The sequence below is a fragment of the Culex pipiens genome, chromosome 2 (assembly GCF_016801865.2).
Source record: "Culex pipiens pallens isolate TS chromosome 2, TS_CPP_V2, whole genome shotgun sequence".
Taxonomy (NCBI): Eukaryota; Metazoa; Arthropoda; class Insecta; order Diptera; family Culicidae; genus Culex; species Culex pipiens.
The window spans coordinates 149326127-149345748 of NC_068938.1; the positions used below are offsets into that span (position 1 = coordinate 149326127).

The following is a 19622-nucleotide window of genomic DNA, read 5'->3' on the forward strand; positions in this document are numbered from 1 at the left end:
CTGGCTTCCTCCAGGAGCTTAGCCACACCGACCAAGCAAGCAAGCAGACCAACGCCAATACTTCACCAACACGTGGCCAAAGCTGGCCTGGCACTAAATGCACGCGCTGGAATCGAATCTAACCCTGGAGATTAACCGTGCCGTGCAGTCGGCAACGATACCCAAGGACAACTCTGGACTCTGGAGCCGACGTGACGGCTCCCGACTCACTCCCGAAAAATTCTTGGTCGGCACCGCTCTCCGATCGATCCCTGAGCCCGACCTCTTTGGTGTCCCTACTAACCGGCTATCGCTGTGGCAAGCAATTCAACGGAAATCCAATCAGTGCTGCAAACTGTAGGCAACGGCTAACAATCTCGAAGAAGACGAGTCGCCCAGCTATTCGGCGACCTCCCAAGACGTTGAAATAAGCTAGCTTATAAGAAATTTGAGATGTAATTAACAAGTTTAGATTAAATATAAATGGAATCGGCTTTCCATTGGTGGCCGGTATGTTGGGGCCCAAAATAAATGGTGACCCTTAAGGACCCCATTTCTTGCTCGGTTGTGCACATGGCCTTGAGATTTGCTCCTCATATCTGCTCACCAGAATTTGTACACTGCCCCAAGCAGATCTCTATAGAGGAGAAAAGCAACTCGCGACAAAATTTTGAGGCTAGGAATTTTGACAGGTATGATTTTCATAAAGTATTCGCCTCCTTTTCTCTCCCACAGAAAACTTAGGACAATGTAGCTGTCAAACTAGGCCAAACTGTTAAAGTCACTCACAAAATGAACTTTGAGTGATTTGAGTTCATTTCTGACGTCACGATTTTCTCCTCTATTGCACTTTGTTAGTACAAATCCCCACTGTTTGCGATAGATGCCACTGGTGTATAAAACCCCGGTCGAACCCTGTAACCAGCTCTCAGCTAATAAATCGCCTCATGGCAAGTGATCGTGAATCCGTCCGCTCGACCTGATTGTCATCCACCATCCGGAAGTAGATCATTTAATACATTCCACTGGCCTTTTCCCCCTCCCTTGTGTGGACTGGGCTGCGAAGAGGTGTCTCGGCGTAGACACCTTGCAAATGAAAGAAGCAGATCAATTTAAGATACAAAGATTATCACGGAGACCTGGCTGCAGCTCAACAACTCGGTGTACCACAAAAGCTACACCATTGTTCGCGCGGACCGTAACTCACCGGATGCTGCTCGAGGGGGAGGAGTTGCACTTCTGGTGCGTAACGGGATAAAGTACTCCAAGCTCGAAACTTCGACCCGGGCAATCGAGTCCGTTGGGGTCACGATCAATGTGGATCCCGCACCAGTGAACATCGTTGCTGTTTACTACCCTGGCTCGACCCGCAGGGCAACGCTTTGTCAGTTCCGACGCGAAATACGGCAGCTCAGCAGCATCGATGGGTCAGTCTTCCTGGTGGGTGACCTGAACGCGCGACATAGGATGTGGAACTGTGCCAGGGCCAACAAAGCAGGACAAATCTTGCACCAAGAGTACGAGTCCAAGGACATCTACATACACGCTCCGGATACTCCCACCCGCTGCCCCGCTGGACGAGGGAGGCCTTCCACGTTGGACCTGGTCATCTCAAACAACCTGGTGCAGATGTCGAAGCCGATAACGCACGTCGAACTGTCGTCGGACCATCTGCCGGTCACTTTTACGATCGACGCTGACGTTCCAGTCGCCCCGGCTGGAAGACTCGTCCGATGCTTCGACAGAGCGAACTGGAGTACGTTTGCTGGCTCGATCGAGCGGGAGGTCGACCTTAACGCAAGCTGGATCAACGATTTGGATCGCTCGGAGAAAATCGACGACGCCATCGACAAGTTCACCGCCATCCTGAAAGCTGCTGAGGAATCCGCTGTCCCTTCACGTAGGATCCTACCTCAGAAGAAAGACATTCCCGACGAGCTGAAGCTGCTAATCCGGCTGAGGAACGTACGGCGTAGGCAGTTCATCCGAAGACGTGACCCGCTCATCGGAGCGGTGGTGACCCACCTGAACAACGTCATCAGCACCAAAAGCGCCGAACACCGCTACAAAAACTTCGGCTCCTTACTAAGGACGCTGGACAACGGCAGCAACAAGTTCTGGAAGCTCACCCGCAACCTCCGGAACACGGTCAAGTACAGTCCTCCGCTGAACGTCAACGGAGACCTCGTAGCGAGCCCTTCAGCGAAAGCCGAAGCGCTCGCTAGTGCATTCGCCGCTGCCCACAACAACGAGCAACCAGGTGATCCCGAAACATCGGCTGCTGTGGAGAACGCGCTTGGCCACATCCGATCGACAACTCCTCCCGTGCCTCCGGCCGCCCTTGTCAAGCCGAAAGAGGTCAAGGCGATCATCCGCACGCTCAAAAACCGGAAGTCTCCTGGGCAAGACGGAATCCGGAATACGTGCCTCAAGCAGCTGCCAAGAAAAGGGTTGGTCGTCCTGACCAAAATCTTCAACGCTTGCCTGGCCTTGGGCTACTTTCCGGCCGGCTGGAAACACGCGAACGTGATCGCCATCCCAAAGGCGAACAAGGATATAACCAATCCAGGTAACTACCGCCCGATCAGCCTTTTGAGCAGCCTGAGCAAACTCCTGGAACGGGTGATCCTCGTCCGGATAAACCGTCACCTGGAGACGGAGCAACTCATTCCACACGAGCAGTTCGGCTTCAAGCCGGGGCACTCAACGGTGCACCAACTCGCCCGTATCTCGGAGATGGTGAAGCCGGCATGATCCTTCTCGACGTCGAAAAGGCCTACGACTCCGTGTGGCAGGACGCCGTGGTCTACAAGCTCTTCCGCTCGAACCTCCAGCCGTTCCTGGTCAAGATCGTCGAGTCGTTCCTGACAAATCGATCGTTTACGGTGACGGTGAATGGCGAGCGTTCTTCCGTCCACAACATCCCCTTCGGCGTGCCCCAAGGATCAGTGCTGAGCCCGACTCTCTACAACATCCTCACCTCTGACGTGCCGATGATCGATGGAGTATCGTACGCATTCTTTGCGGATGACACTGCATACTTGGCATCGGACAAGGACCCGAAGATCGTCGTCACCCATCCAACAAGCGGCACAGAACAACCTCGAGGAGTTTCAGCGGAAGTGGCGCATCAAGCTGAACGCTGGGAAAACCCAGTCCATCTTCTTCACCAGGAGGCGTGCTGCTCGGCACCTTCCCCGCAGATCGATCAGCGTCAACGGCCAGCCTGCAACGTGGGACGACGAAGTCACGTACCTGGGAGTGGTGCATGACAAGAAGCTAAAGTACGACAAGCACGTGAACTACATCATCGGGAAGGTGGATCGGTCCACCAAAGCGCTCTACTCCCTGCTGAATCGGCGGTCGAAGCTGAGCATCAAGAACAAGTCGCTGGTGGTCAAGTGCATCATCCGTCCAATGCTGACCTACGCTGCTGCGGTCTGGGGCAACTGCGCCAAATCGCACCGTAAGCGACTCCAGGTGAAGCAGAATAAGCTGCTCAAGATGGTGCACAACCTGGACCCGTGGTACCCGACCGACGATCTACACAAGCTGGCCGGCGTCGACACCGTCGACGCAAGCATCGAAAGGGCAACGAGAACCTTCAGGACTTCGTGTGGGATGTCAACGAATCCGCTCATCGAAGCACTCCTCCGCCAACAACTGTGATATTAGTTTTTAAGCCAAACATAGATCTAGGGTTTTTTTCTCAAAAATTATTTTCCCTAAAAGAACACCCAGTTAGCAAAATCTAAACGTAGAAATATGTATCCTCCCTGCAAAGGCTTATGAATTGATCTCAGTTGAAAGGTTCTCCAAATCTCTGAATTGCAAATGTAACATCCTGGAGCAGAACAGTTAAATTCTAATAAAAACACTATTGAAATTGAAAAAAAAAAGAGATACAAAGATTTCTTTTTTTTTTTTCAAAAAGAAACGCAGTACGAAAACAAATTAACATAAAAAGTTTAGTAGAACTGACAGCAATGAAAAGCGGAAATCAAACCGGTTACTGCGATGGATTGAAAAAATGCTTGCGCTCTTATCTTAAAGACCGCTTCAAGATAATCACCAAAACTGATTATTTCTTAGGACGCGCAATATTTATATCCGTATCCAAAAAAAACTCCAGATCTGTAACCACCATCTTCTCATCGAGATTCCCCTCGTTCGTGAACGAGAGTTCACCCGAAGTTCATCTGTCATCTGCAGCGAAACGTCAAAATGCATTTTTTTTCACTTGCGCACCCACCGCACCACTACAGTCAAACGGCTTGACAGACTTCGTGATGAAAGTTCCAACCTGGCATCCGTGTTTTCAGGAGGTGGCGTGAAAAAGTGCAAAACTCTCGAAATCCGGCCAATTTTCGTCACCCAAAGCGCGTAATTACGTCCGGTTCGTGCGTGCGTGTGTCCGTGTGGTCCGTCCGGGAACCGGTCGTGTGTTTCGTTGCGTGTTTTTCCAGTGAGTAGTCCGACCAGCTTTTTCCTTTGCGATTGCCTCCGAGGTGGAGAAAAATCCATTTTTTCGGGCTTTCTCCTTCCTTCGATTCCGCTCGCTTTTTATTTTCGCTGATCATCGTCGCAAATTAGCATACTGCGGCGGGTGGTAGGGTGACGAAGGGTGGCCACTTCCAGAACAACCCTTCCGGAGTTTGGTAAAGTGTGGTGCAATTTTGGAAGGAGGCGGAGGGAAGTTGCGAAAAGTGGTTTCGAAAGTAGCCACGAAACGATTTTCCTCTTCGCCCAAGCCGTTGTTGGGCGTTCAAAGTGGAAGGCGAAGGAGGAGGACAGGTGCGGCAGGTGGACACTAATACAGAGCGGTGGCTCAGGTGGCAAGGCGAGGAAAAATTTATTGACATGCCCACGAAGTTACGAGCCACTTCTTGCGAGGAGTTTCTTGAAGGAAATTGAACGGGGCCAGACTTGGCGGAGAGGAGGAGGAGGAAAATCGAAAGTGTTTTTTTTCTATTTTGGGTGATTTTGCTTCTAGCTTCCAACAAGGTCAATCGATGCAAACTTGAAAGGAGGAATTTTGATTTTGGACGAAATATGTGAAGGATTGTTTTATTTTTTTTTGTGGTGTGTTGTAAGTTGATACAAGAGGAAAATATTTTGGTTATTAGCCGGATTTCCGGCCCATTGCATCGTGGCCGATATGGACCACAATGGTAATGTTGATCGGAGGCAGCAGGTAACAGCGGATTTGTGCGTGTGGCACGTTAATGTTGAAGCAGTTTTCCTATGCTCTTTCCTCTTCTTACCTGTGTAAAAATGTCCATTTGCTCGAATTGTTGGATATAACAGTGCTTGCTAGATAAAGTATTAGCTAGGTTTAGTGATAATTGATAGAAATACTTGTACTGAACTTTATCACTAACATTTAAGATTTCAAATTTTAAATAAAGCAAACGCTAATCAAATTAGTTTAATTTAAATTGTGATTTAAAATCTCACTCAAGCAGTACCTTATGAAAAACTGACTCAAAATTTTGAGAAATTTAAAAACTTGGGTAAAAATCTGTTTACCTAAATGTATCAATTATTCAGTTATCCAATAGAGCAATTCCAGCTCAAATCAGGAATTTTTATGGTACATACTTTTGTACCCGACTCTCTCCGATTTCAATGAAACTTTGTAGACACGTTATCCTAGGCTTATTTAAGCCATTTTTGTGTATATGGACCCAATAGTACACGAAAATAACATCTGAGAAGGGCGTAGGGTATTTAAATATTTTTGTATTTTGCAATTTAAAAATTACTGTATCTTGAAGCCGTTGCATCGTATCAAAAAGTGGTCAAAGACAAACTTTGAAGAAAATTGGACGAGCTTTCTGAAAAAAAATACACTGAAACAAAAATACACGCCACTTCTATGAGATTTTTCAGTTTTTAAGTTTAAAGGTTAAATTTGATGGTGATGTCACTTTTTTTTTGCTTAAATTTTTTTGAGGAAATAGCCTAAAATGTTACAAAAAGACTCACGAAAAATGCAGGATGGTATGTCTCTCCTAAAAAAATACAAAAATCATTTACTACAACTGTTTTTTTGAAAAGTGGTCTAAACGTCAAAATTTTTCAGAATCGATAGTGGGAATCGATTCCCCAGGCAATTTAACATTAAAGTCTCCATATTGACCATTGTCCTAAGTCCAATCCTTGGAAAGAAACAGCGGTTTTAAAAATGAAAATGTTGAAAAAAATAGGTTTTTTGGTGGTTTTTGACATTTTTTTTTATGACAGACTTGGTTATTCAGTCTTGTTATTTTTTTTTACCTGACAGCTCGTCCCATTTCCCATAAGTTTTCCTTTGCCAGTTTTTCAATTTGACCTGTCTTATTATTTACGTAAGCTTATTTACTATCCAGGTTTCTACCACACTGAAAAAAATATTCTATTTACAGTTATGAGCAATGTAATTAAACTTATATCTGTAAGCCCATACATTTAATTGAAATGCTGTCAAAGACAAACTGATGGGATATTGAACGAGCTTTCCGGTAAAAATATTTACGAGACTGAAAAACCAAGTCTGTCATATAGAAATTGCCAAAAACCACCAAAAAACCTATTTTTTCAACATTTTTATTTTTAAAACCGCTGTTTCTTTCCAAGGATTGGACTTAGGGCAATGGTCAATATGGAGAGTTTTATGTAAAATTGTCTGGGGAATCGATTCCCACTATCAATTCTGAAAAATTTCAACGTTTAGACCACTTTTCAAAAAAAAAAAACAGTTGTACATAGTAAATGATTTTTGTATTTTTTTAGGAGAGACATAGCATCCTGCATTTTTCGTGAGTCTTTTTGTAACATTTTAGGCTGTTTCCTCAAAAATTTTGAGCGAAAAAACAATCGTGACATCACCATCAAATTTAACCTTTAAACTTAAAAAATGAAAAATCTCATAGAAGTTGCGTGTATTTTTTCAGAAAGCCCGTCCAATTTCCTGTGAGTGCATAATTGACAAAGGGAGCGCGTGGTCGTAAAAAATATTCGGAGTGAAAAGTGATTTTTTTTTTGCGTGTGCCTTTTGTTTCGCATTTTTGTCGTGTATTGTGTGCTGCGAGGATATTTGAAATTTGCTCGCGTTATCTAAACTGTAGAAACAGTAAAAATATACGGATAAGTCCAGCCCATAGCACTAATGCTCGGTTGGCACGCGTTCGATTAAAAAAACTTTCTAAATCATCACTAGTTTATCTTTCCGCAGCCGGCTGCCTAAGATTTAAAAATTTCAACCGATAAACAAAATGCTCATGGTCACATCACTGCCACTCGTGAATCCTGACCTCATACCCATCTACTAACCCCCTCAAAACTCATGTGATACTTTGTCGGAGAAGCAGTCGATTGGGCGGTCTCTATCACTCAAGTATCGGACTAACATTCCCATCCACTTCCCCGTGACTCTACCACTGGTCGTGGCCGGCGCCGGTATTGATCAGCATGATAGGGGCCTTTGAGAAGTTGCGAAGCGAGGAAAGATAGCACCCACTCATCTTCCACGGCTCGTGGATGTAACTTCTGAAGGTCCTGGTCAATAACGGAGTAGCAACTTGCTAACTATGCTTATGCTTATGCTATGCTAAGCCCGTCCAATTTCCTGTATGTTTTTCTTTGACCATTTTTTGATACGACGCAACGGCTTCGAGATACAGTAATTTTTAAATTACAAAATCATCGATATCCCTGGGCTTTGTCATAATGAGTGTCATAGGTTTGATGCTTGTTTGGCAAAGAGTATGATTTGATTCGATGTGGAATTAAAATCGAAGTGTTCAGTATATTGCTGAAGCTTCCATTTTTACACATGGACACCACTTCATGCTGCGAGAACCCACTTTGGCGTAGTCTCAAGGCTTAATCGATGGCCGGTAAGCTGTCATCGAGACAAGGAGGTTCTCTGATAGTGGAAATATCACATTTGTACAATGAACCGCTACATATGTGATTTTTCCCTATCTTAATGTGGGTGTCAGGTTAGGATACAGGTTTTTAAAAAATCAGTTTTTGAAGAATTTAGGATTTTAACTATAAATATCAACTGTTTATACTTTGCATTTAGTTATTTAGGGACAAAATTAGTAATAGTGAATTTAGTAAATCTATCAGAATCGGTGATTTTCATTCAAGTTGCATAAAAACCATTCTGATTTGTCAAAATTTCCATAGAGTCTCGATCAATCAATAGTGAAATGATATCGGACTAAATTCGTTGATCTGTTGAACTAACGACTGTCGGATTATGATTGTATCGACCATTGTTGCGAATCGAGGATCTATTGGAATTCTGACGATCAAATGGTCGTCTCTTTTTCAATTCACGACTTGTAAAATATCAACTGTTATTTTTTTTTTGTTTTTTTTTAAAAGAAGCCAGACAGGTTTTAAAAGAAAGGTTTTTTTGGTTAATAATTAAAATGTCGGGGATTTAAGATAAGAGTAGCTTTCGGATAGGTTGCTTTAAATCTTGTATTCAATTCAAGTTAGGTAGTTATTCGCAAATGAATATTTGGACTTATATGAATAATTGAACATTTTGGACTTATGAATAACACACAACTGTGCATTTATTCTAGAGTCAGATCCATACAGCGTCAGTGTTTATTTGGTCGAAGTGTACTAATTCATTGGCAGATCTGATTCTAGTTGTAATGTACGACAAGACTACTGACGGACGTGACAGGACGAGGGCCCAGTTTAGAGGTTTCGACATCAACGATGTGCGGCTGGATCACCCTCCCAAAAAAAAAAAAAAAAAAAAAAGACGCAACGGCTTCGAGATACAGTAATTTTTAAATTACAAAATAAAAACATATTTAAATACCTTACGCCCTTCTCAAATGTTATTTTCGAGTACTATTGGCTCCATATACACAAAAATGGCGTATATAGGCCTAGGATAACATGTCTACAAAGTTTCATTGAAATCGGAGAGAGTCGGGTACAAAAGTACCAGAAAAAATCCTGATTTGAGGTAGAATTGCTCAATAACCAACGCCTGATAAATTCTGGAGCAACATTTGAAAAGGGCGCATAAGCATTTTGACAGCTAGAACTATTTTGCAAATTCCGATTCAACAGTTCTGGAGTTTTTTTTTTTTGAAAGGATCCTATAAACCAAATTTTCAATTTTTGCTTTTTGGTTGTTTTTAGAGCCGCCTTGAATCAGGGGTATTCAAAAACACCCAAAAAGCAAAAAATGAAAATTTTGTTTAAAGGACCTTTTCAAAAGAAACTCCAGAGTTTACTATTTAATAAACCCTGCAGCGTTAGAAGGTAGCTCGGAAGGCCAGCTTTTGTTTGGAGTTTTGTGAAAAAGTTACATGATGTCTTTGAATTTTCAAAATAGTTTCAGCTGTCAAAATGATTTTCCGCCCTTTTCTCGTGTTGCTCCATAATTGCTCTCCAAAAAATTTCATTTCCATTATGCTGATGATTATTTTTGCTATTTAGTAATACGATTAAATAAGATTAGAGATTTAATATTTTTTTCCTATACAGAATTTTCCACATATTTTCTATGATATCTAATTTTACTCTGAGAACTTTTATATAGCATTTGCCTGCCCAAAATTTTTGGTTTTAGAGCTCTTAGAATTACCGGTAGTAATTCAGAACTTTTATTCTTTTAATCCCAAATTCATTTATTTTTATTTCATTTTACTCATTTTTTTTATTTTGCTAAAAAAACATATTTCCAAAACTTGTAAGCTGAGTAAGGAGATCGGAAGGAACGTGGTCAAGAAATGTCGTGACCACAAACAATAACAAATTAAAAAAATTAAAGAATCAAAAAAAAGTAGGAACTTCTAAAAAAAATAAAATAAAAACCCAAAAACCATTAAAATTTAAATTGTTGAAACAAAAAAAGAAATCAATATTTCCTAAATTTACAAATCTTTTTAATCTTAAATTCTTAAAATCCTTAATTTTTCAATTTCTAAATTTAAAAAATTCTTAAATCTTTTATTTCCTGCATTTAAAAAAATCAATTCTTGAATTCTTAAATTTTTGTATTCTATACTTCTCAAATTATTGAATCACATCATCTGATAATCAGATATTCTTGACTAATATTTTAGGTTAGAAACAAATTTTGTGATTCTCATATTTAAATTGTTTTTACCGATTTTAATTTTTTTAATTTATATTTTTTTTTCTATCCTTAGGCTGGTTTAATTTTCAGTCGCATTCAAATAAGAATATTCAAATTGTTTGATTTTTTCATCAAAACATATTTTTCGTTTCTGTTCCTTTTCAGCTGCGATAAGAAAAATCTTTCTCTGACCCATACAAAAAAGATTTGTTTTTCCATACAAAAAATATTTGTTTTTATGTATGGACAATTGTCCACAAAGAGGGAGGGAGGGGGGGGATGTTTGAGATTTCCAAAAAAGTGTCCAAAAGTGCATCGAACCCAGAGCCATTCGCAAGCGAACACCGTAACCAGTCAGCCACGGCCGCTCCCTTCAAACAAATGTATGGGAAAAAGCAAAAAATTCAAAATTTCATAAAATGTGGCGTTAAATGTGTCGGATCATTGTCAAGTCAAATTTTATGACAAACAACTTTGTCGAAGACCGCAAAACGATCCGAGTTAACCTTGTCGACCTGACGAGATTTTTTTTTTCATCAACTTCAACGATGAAAAGCGACCCTTTACCAATTTCGCTCATATTTGGAGGGTATTTTTTCCTACGGAATCGAATCAGGGGGTATCTCTGAAGTCGATTTTTTATTGTCACCCTACTTATTCTGACATAAAAAAATACATTCTTCTCAAGCAGGAATTAGACTATGATAAACAAAAAACTCGCTTTTTGACAGTTTGACAGTTTTTACTTCTTTGTTTTTTTTTTGCAGATACTTTTAGCCTGCATACATTTTAAGTTATTTGCGAATTTTCCGCAAACAAATTTGCGAGTTTGAAAAACTTTCAAATACGGAAAAGTAAGAGTTTGTTTGTTTGCCAAAGTCTAATACCTGCTTAATCATTTTAAGAAAAACGACAGTTCTGGATTTTTTTATTAGGCCCTATAAACTAATGTTGGTGTTTGCTAATAATTGTGTATAATACGACATCAAAATGTACAGTCCGCCACACACTCTCTATCAGCACTCGAAATCTACTATTTCTGGTCAAACTTAATTTTGGTGGGACTGTTGAAACCATTCAAACGGGCAAGAATCTAAATTTTCCTTTTGGCAGTAAAACATTCTGTTTCATCATTGTATTCATATTCAAATTCAACAGATTTTATTTTTTTTTTCTGCTGAACAGTAAACTGACATTTAGGAAAGGGATTCAACCCAACTTCTGTTGAAAATATTGTAGGGATCCACTCGATTCTAACACGTACAAGGCAATTCAGTTAGTTTTCGTTCTGCATTCTTTCGCCATGGCCAAAATCGATTTGGCTCGCCATTTGCGTCTGCCCTGTCAACTATCATCTTCATCCTCGGCGCGGTCTCCTCCTGCATGTTCCTCCTCCACCCACACACGTGAAGTGGACCGATTGTGAAAGTATTTCTTCGCTGTAGCTCGCTACTTTCGTTGGTTCGTCGTATCTCCCATTGATTGGTACGCGATTACGGGGATGTATGGCTTTGTTTTTCTTTCTTTCTTTCTTTCTCTTTCTCTATTTCGCTTTTCGCCGAGTATTAATTGAGATATTACATATGCTACCGTCGTTGGTGCGTTTTTGACCGGTCGCAAGGTAATACACGATTCGGTTACGTGTGCGCGCGCCAAGAGGTGTTATTTTAGTCAGGCAACTTCAAACTACAACTTTGGTCGCTAGTATGATAGGGGAGTGATAACGGAGTAGATATTAGAGCTACAACTGAAGCTAAATTTATGTTATCGAATCATGATCTAGTTTGATTGACTTGTTCAAGAACTTCCTTTTTTCCTGTCCGAATCAGTACGCTACCTCCTTTTTCAGATCTTATGCTATTTCATGTAGTTTCAAATTTCGTTTGTTCCTTCAAATATCTTATAACTTTTGCTATCTTTACAGGTATCCTTTAATCATCCTCTGAGTGCCAGCAGCTACTTCACGCAGCCCTCAGAACTTCATCAACCCAGCGGCGGCTTGCAGAGCCAAAATGGAAGAAGTGTAGCCGACACTCAGCAAATCAACAGCAGAAAAGCAGCATCACCAGCAAAAGTCCAGCAACTCTCGTCGTCATCTCGTCGTCGATCATCTACCAGCAACAAAATGACCGAACCAATTGGTTCTGCGTCAGCAGCATTTACCAACAACAACAATACCGATGGCTGGGGTGACGACTGGGGCGATTGGGGAGACTCCGGCGCTCCCCAAGGTCCTCAATCGATGGCACCGCAGCAGCAGCAGCCGATGATGCAGCCTGTGGGAACAAATCATTTCTTCCAACCTCAACCCCAACAGCAGCAGCAGCAGTATCCACCTCAGCAAACGCATTTGGACCAGAGCAACCGGAACTTTATACCGGCCCAACCGGCTTACCATCATCCGAACTACGCAAACCAGCAACCTCCGCCGGTGCAGCAGCAGAACTACCAGCCAACCTACCATCATCAGCCGCAGCAACCGTATCCGGGTCAGCAGATTCCGGCGCAGCAGTTTGCACCAGGCCCGAACAACTACTTTGCTCAGCAACCGCAACGACCTCCGTCCCATCCACCGGCTTCAACGACGCCCCACCAGCAGCAGCCGTTCAATCAGACGATCACCGATAGCTTCGACACAAGCGGTGGGGAAAACTGGAACTGGTCCATCGGAGATCAGCAACCGGCGGTAGTCGCTGTGGCCGCAGCTCCCAGCCCCAAACCCGCGGAGGTTCATCAACCGACCTACCAAGACCCCAATTACTCGAACTACTCTGCGCCGATCGTGCCGCCTCCAAACAATTTCAGTTTACCTGGTGCCGGAAACAATACTCAACCGATACTGCCGCCGCCGACGGCGCCGCAGCAACTTGCCCCAAAGGTGCAGGTTGCACAGTTGACGCGACTCAAGAACGAAACCCTGTCGCCGCAGTGGTCCATCGAGAGCCAGGTGTCGCAGACGTCCAGCGATCGTTCGATCGAGAGTGGTGAAATCGGCGAGAGTCGTAGCTCGAACACGGTTCCGTCGGACGACGGGTCTTCCGGCAGGCATGGCGTGGAAAACTACGAGAACATTGGGGCGTACCAGCATGGGATTACGAGCGGCGACGTTCCTGACAAGTTGGACGAGGCGTTGAACTCGTTGAACATCAAGCAGGAACCTCCGCAGGAGGTAGCTCCCGTAGAGGAACGACGCCAGGAGGGTGGTGGCGGCGGCTACCGGGAGTCATCGTTCCCGCCACCTCCGCCGTCGATTGCCGGAGCCAATCAACAGGCCGATGGTGGTGCAGCAGTGCCGTTGCCACCAAAGTCCGCGTCGAAAACTCCACCGTTGCCTCCGATGCCAACCGAGGTCGCAGCAGGTGGTCCACCTCCGCCGATGCAGGCAGGACCACCGCCAAAAGGACCCGCCGGAAATCCGTTCAAACGAACCGGTCAGCGGGCCCACATCGCAACGCCTGGTCTGGCTCCGGCTCCGTCTACGAGTCCTGCCTTCTTCTACCAACCTCCGGCACCGGTTGTCCAGCAGGAAATCACCAATTTGGAGAACCTCGTTCCGGAAAATCAAGAAATTCCCGATTCTCGCACCGAGAACGTTGAAAACCTGGAAGTCGCTCCAAGTCATGATCGCAACCAGTACCTTCAAACTGGTCATCTGTCCGAGGAAGGTTACACCGTTTCGCAACCAATCGCCAACGATCCCCAGCAAGCCGACGACAGTCTTCCCCCGCCAGGCCTTTCCCGTTACGTCCCCGGTCAGCAGCAGTCGGAACCTCACCAACAACAAACCGGTCACAACTACCCCGAACCTCCACCCGGCCTAGACCGCATGATCCCGGGCACGGACCTCGAGAACGCCACCGACCTCAACATGGAACGCCAAGTTGACGGAGAAGTATCCGATTCGGCCGCCTCCAACGCCGTGCGACCTTCGAATCACCGCGAACAGGCGATCAGCGATCGTAACCTGTACCTGGTCCCGGGTGAGAGCGACACCCATCATCACAACCAGCAGCGCGTGATCCCCGGAGTCGAAGACGATCGCTACGCTGCGCCACAGGCGCAACCTACCGTAGACATCCCGATCAACGAGCAAACGCGCGAACTCGTCATGGACGGGGAAAACCCGCACGATCCTCCGGCGCAGCAGCCACAACAGCCGATCCACGTGGAAATAAGCCGCGAAGAACCGATCGAGGGTGGCAATACGCTCGATGACGAGCCGGCTGTCAACTCAACGGCAGCTGCAGCGGGAGACTCCGCGCTAACGGTTGAACCGCCGCGCAAGGATCCGTCCAATACGTCAACGGCGGACGAAAGCGACAAAGATCGGTCGATGTTCTACTCAAAGGGCAAGCAGTCCTCTTCGAGGCGGGACGAGGATCCGCTGAGGCGTTCGACGAAGAGCAAGAGTTCGCGCGATCGCTACGATACGGAAGATTCGGACTACAGCGATCGCGAGCGGAGACGGAGAGAGCGCGAGGGAAGTGATGGTCATCGGGATCGGAAGCGTGGTGGCGAGAAGGAAAAGGAACGTCGCAAGGAGGGAGGAGGACGTGGGGAGCGAGATCGGGACCGTGACCGTGGTTATGATCACCGGGATAGAGATCGTAACAGGTGAGTTTTGATTTTTAACATAACCTTAAGATATGTGTCAAGCAGATTAAAAAATCCAGAACTTTACTTATTGGTGTTCTAAACGATCAACAACGTACCGTTCAATCTCCAGGTCAAATTTAAAACCCTGTAGAGCTTCTCAAGATCCCTAAACAAAGTTTTAACTCTGTGTCCTGTTGAGATCTACCTAATTTGAAATGTGACTTGTACGTCGTACAGTTCACTGTTGATCATTCAGATTGGCAATAGCCTGTTTTGAGGTTCTGATGCGCTTTGAGGATCGTGAAAGTTGATCAAGTACACTGTTGGTCTTTAAAAACTCCAACAATCTGAATTCGGCCCCACATTAGATTGCTTAATTGGCAAGTTACTAACACTGATCTCCTTTCCAGGTACGATCGCGAACGTGGTGATCGCGACCGGTACGGCCGCAAGTACGACCGGGACGCGCGCTACGAAACCGACGGCTCCAAGTACGAGACGGAGCGATCGACGCGCTACGACAAGGACGGAGACGGCAGCAAGCGGTACATTTCCCGCGAGGAGTACTACCGCAAGCGGGAGGAACGCGGTGGTGAAGATCACCGCCGTTACAGGAAGGAGAAGGATCGCGAGCGAGGTGGCGAACGCTACCGGGAAGAGGGACGAAAGGGTAAGGTTTTGAAGATCCAAATGTATGACGACAAAGTAACTGACTCAATCTCATTCCAGATGATCGCTACCGCGACGGAGACAAAAGGCGCGATCGCCACGATCGACGCTACGAGTACGAGGACTACCGCACCGGAAGTCGCAACGGAACGGAGCGTGACCGTGCGCGCGGAAGTCGCGAGCCGGATGATCGCAAGGATCCGCGTGATCCTCGCTCCAGCAAATACGCTCCGTCGAGCTCGTCAGCGTACGGTGCGCAGCAGTACGGCGGAGCGGCCACCGCAGCCGGTTATTACGACCCGTACAGTTACTACACCCAGCACCAGGCGTACTACGAGCAGCTGCGCCGTACGAACCCGCAGGCGTACGCCGAGTGGTACCGCACGTACTACAGCCAGATTCAACAGCAACAGCAGCAGCACCAGCAGGCGCAAGTGGGTCACATCCCGCGGGACATGATGGCTGGGGACGACCGGGAGTCGGTCCACTCGGGACGCAGCTCGGCCAACGATAAGGAACGGTATGTAGAATTGCCAGCAAGACCTCCGGTTTACTGAGGGGTTGGCGTTTGTGCGTGCGTGTTGGGTAGCGTTATTGTTTTTCTTGTTGTTGTGTGAGCGTGAGAGTGCGTGTGTGTGTGTGTTAACACTTGTTTGTTGCTCTGTGCAATTATCATTTCGTGGCAGACACGACTCACGTGCAAATTATCTTCTCTGTGAGTGATTTTTCTGTCTGGTAATTGAATGTTTTGCCGAACTGAGACCAAATTTTCCCTTTTTTGTTTTTGCCTTTTTTGTGGATGCACCAAAAAAAACATACACTGCCTAATAGTTGAAGAAGACTGTTGGTAATCTTCCCTCATGAACAACTAATAAACACACTACTCATGCCATCATTTGAATTGCAAACAATCAAAATAGAAAATCATCTATCTCTCAAACGCTTCTCTGTCGTGATCATAATTGCGACACGACGCCTCTTCTTTACTATCGCTTCGCCCATTTTCACCGGAAATGTTCATGTTTGAATTAAATGTGTTTTGTCAGGCACAATATCACATGTGGAAGCAGCTATCCATACAAAAATAGTTTGTAAATATTCGAAAATCTGTATATTGGAAAGCATTTTTTTCTGATCGATTTCGTGTCTTCCGCAAAATTGTAATTAAGGAGGATGAATATCTGGAAAATAGTAACTCACGTTAAATAATCACTTGTTTCAGAAATACATACTTTGGTTCATAGGTGTGGCATTTAAAAAAAACGTTACTTAATCCACCCTAGGGTGGTTGGTGCCTTCCTCAGATTTAAAGGGTGCTATCCAAAATAGAGGGCGATGTTTTTCAGTGTTTAATTATGGGGTTACATACATGTAAATCGGCAAACATGTCAAGGGTTGCTATTGGCACACACGCAAAGTTTTTTAAAATTTGTTTTCAGGACTTTAACATAAACATTTTTAACTATTATCAACATAAATTTGAAGACATTTGGTTGCATCATTGCCGAGATATAGCTATTTGAAGTTAGCAGTTTCAAAAAACGGGTGCCACGATATCTCAACACTGCTTCGACCAAATCGGCTCAAAATTTTTTTGAAGACTAATCAAACCGATCCCGTGTGCATGACGAAGGCCGATTTTCGAAAAGTTTATTTTAAAAAAAGATAAAAATATGTTTGTGTTTTTCATATTAAAAATCATCCGTTTTTGATGTTTGTATTTTTTCAAAAAGCAACATTTGTAAATCGGGCTTCGTCATGCACACGGGATATGTCTTAAGAGTCTTCACCCCAAATTTCAGCCAATTTGGTCCATCCAATCTCGAGATATCGTGGCACCCGTAAATCAACTCGGCGTTCCGAGAAAAACGTTCACAAAGTTTGACAGTCCGCTTTGCGCATGGCAGAACTATAAACTTAAATCGTCTTCTACTCACTTAAAACATTACATATCTTCATGAAACTTTCAGGAGTGATTGGAATTCATCTTTTTAAAGAATTTAATAAATATTCGGAAATATGAAAAATTTAGATTTTCTACAAGTATGTAACCCCTTAATTTGACTATTATTCATACCACTAGATTGGGTAGTCAGATCTTCATATTGCAGGGCACCGATGTGCTCAGAACTTATGATAGGGTAGTCAGATCTCCAATCCAATTCGTGCTCGTTGAAAAGGTTTTTGAGCAATTCCAGCCCAAAACAAGAATTTTTTAGGTACTTTTTTTTCTCGACCCTCTCCGATTTCAATGAAACTTTGTAGACATGTTATCCTACGCTTATATAAGCCATTTTTGTGTATATGGAGCCAGTTACACTCGATAATGACATTTGAGTAGGGCGTAAGTGTTTTAAATATTTGTGTATTTCGTTATTTTAATATTGTTGTATCTTGAAGCCGTTGCATCGTATCAAAAAATGGCCAAAGACAAACTTGTAGGAAATTTGACGCCACTTTCAAGAGATTTTTTTAATTTTTAAGTTTAAAAGTCAAACTTGAAGGTGAGCCCACGTTTTTTTTTCTCGTTCAATTTTTTTTGTCAAAATAGCCTAAGATGTTACAAAAATACCCACGAAAAATGCAGGATGGAGCAACTCACCCAAAAAAAAAAAATAAAAATATCATTTACTGGAACTGTTTGTTTCAAAAGTGCTCTAAACATCAAAATTTTCAAAAACCGAACACGAGAGTCGATTCTTCAGACAATTTTACATAAAGGTCTCCATATTGACCATTGTCCTTAGTCCAATCCTTATGAAGTTACAGCGGTTTTTTGTTTGTTTTGTTTTTGCTTTTGTTTTTTTTTTTTTTTTTTGAAAAAATAGGTTTTTTTAAGGTTTTTGGCAATATCTATATGACAGACTTGATTTTTCAGTCTCGAAATTACCGGAAAGCTCTTCCAATTTCCCATAAGATTGTCTTTGACCACATATCAATTGAATGTATGGGCTTTGACGAAACCCCCCTGATTCTGAGTCGAAAGGTATACATGAAGGTGGGTCTAGGAGGTCTAATTGAGAAGTTCATTTTTCGAGTGATTTGATAGCCTTTCCTCAGTAAGGAGAGGAAGGCAAAAATGAACTATTGAAAAAAATCATAATTTTTTAAAAATATTGGAAAGGGACCATCCATAAACCACGTGGACACTTGGGGGGGGGGGGGTCTGGCGATTGTTCATGCTCCCTACAAAAAAGATTTTTGTTGTATGGACAATTGTCCACGATTGGTGGGGAGGAGGGGGGGAGAAGGGGTTTTGGATTATGGCCGCTGCAAAAATTTTTCAAGGTTTATTTTTTCATCAAATTCTTAGAAATTTGGGAAACAAATTATCGCAAAACAGCTGCATTTTATCGGATGGGGAAGTAAAACGTCGGTCCATTTGCGTAAAAGAGGTTTTGGGTGACTCACCACACCATAATCTTCGGACGCCTAGAAATGAGCAGAAACTTGCAACAGAGCCCACAAAAGACCCGGGGGTCGTTAAAGTGGATTGCTTTGCTTTTTTAGCTGGACAGGTCCAGGGATGCCAGGTCAGAATTTGAAAAGTCTGGACTACTGCGTAAAAAAGTAATGCAAGTGCAAAATTTAAAATTTATTTGATAAAAACTTGCATATTTTTGAACTGAATCTTGAACTGCCCCCGTTATCGTTAAATAATACAAATAGATTAAAATATTCCAAAAATCAAAATGCTTCAATAAAAAAACAAAAATTTAAGAAATAAAAAATTTAAGCGCTCAAAAATTTGAGAATTGAAAAAAACTGCACAAAACGAAAGAAAATTAAAAACAAAAATTCTTATCTCTAATGTTTTAAAATTCCGGAATTAAATTTTACAATTTAAAAATCCTTTAATTCTTTAATTCTTAATATCTTAAATTGTTAAATTATTAAGTGCTCAAATAATTTAATTTTGATTTTTTTATTGTTAAATTCTAACATGCCGCCAGAAAATCAAACATCAAAAACATGTTCCTTGATCTTTTATTTTTGTTATTTTTTAAAAATGTTTGAAGTTTGAATATTTGAGTCCTTGAATTTTTAATTTGAGTATATTTTGAATAATGATCTGTGGAAACTGTGGAATTTTCAAATTTTAGCACTTTTTTAAATTTTGGATTCTTTGAATTTATAAATTTCAGATTTTTTGAGTTTTCTAAGTTATTTTTTATTATTTTTTTTGTTTGTTTGTATTTTTTAATTTGAAAATTCATAAATTTTGAAAATGGATTAGTTTCGGATAGAACAGACAAAGAACAATAAAAATAGT

The 19622-nt window shown here is 43.0% G+C and overlaps 1 protein-coding gene across 4 annotated transcripts in view; it reads left to right on the forward strand.

The window, feature by feature from the left end:
- The first annotated feature begins 4246 nt into the window (after nt 1-4246).
- The window catches only part of LOC120423258 (protein transport protein Sec16A), a 50768-nt gene continuing 35392 nt past the window's right edge, over nt 4247-19622 (forward strand). For 3 of the 4 annotated variants that reach the window (XM_039586988.2, XM_039586989.2, XM_039586991.2), the window contains exons 1-5: nt 4247-4444; nt 4973-5173; nt 12009-14698; nt 15091-15350; nt 15410-15869. In XM_039586988.2, the coding sequence (XP_039442922.1) occupies nt 5138-5173; nt 12009-14698; nt 15091-15350; nt 15410-15869 (3446 nt within the window). In that variant the 5' untranslated portion in view covers nt 4247-4444; nt 4973-5137. The remainder of the gene's footprint in view (nt 4445-4972; nt 5174-12008; nt 14699-15090; nt 15351-15409; nt 15870-19622) is intronic. The other variant, XM_039586990.2, reaches the window with a different exon arrangement.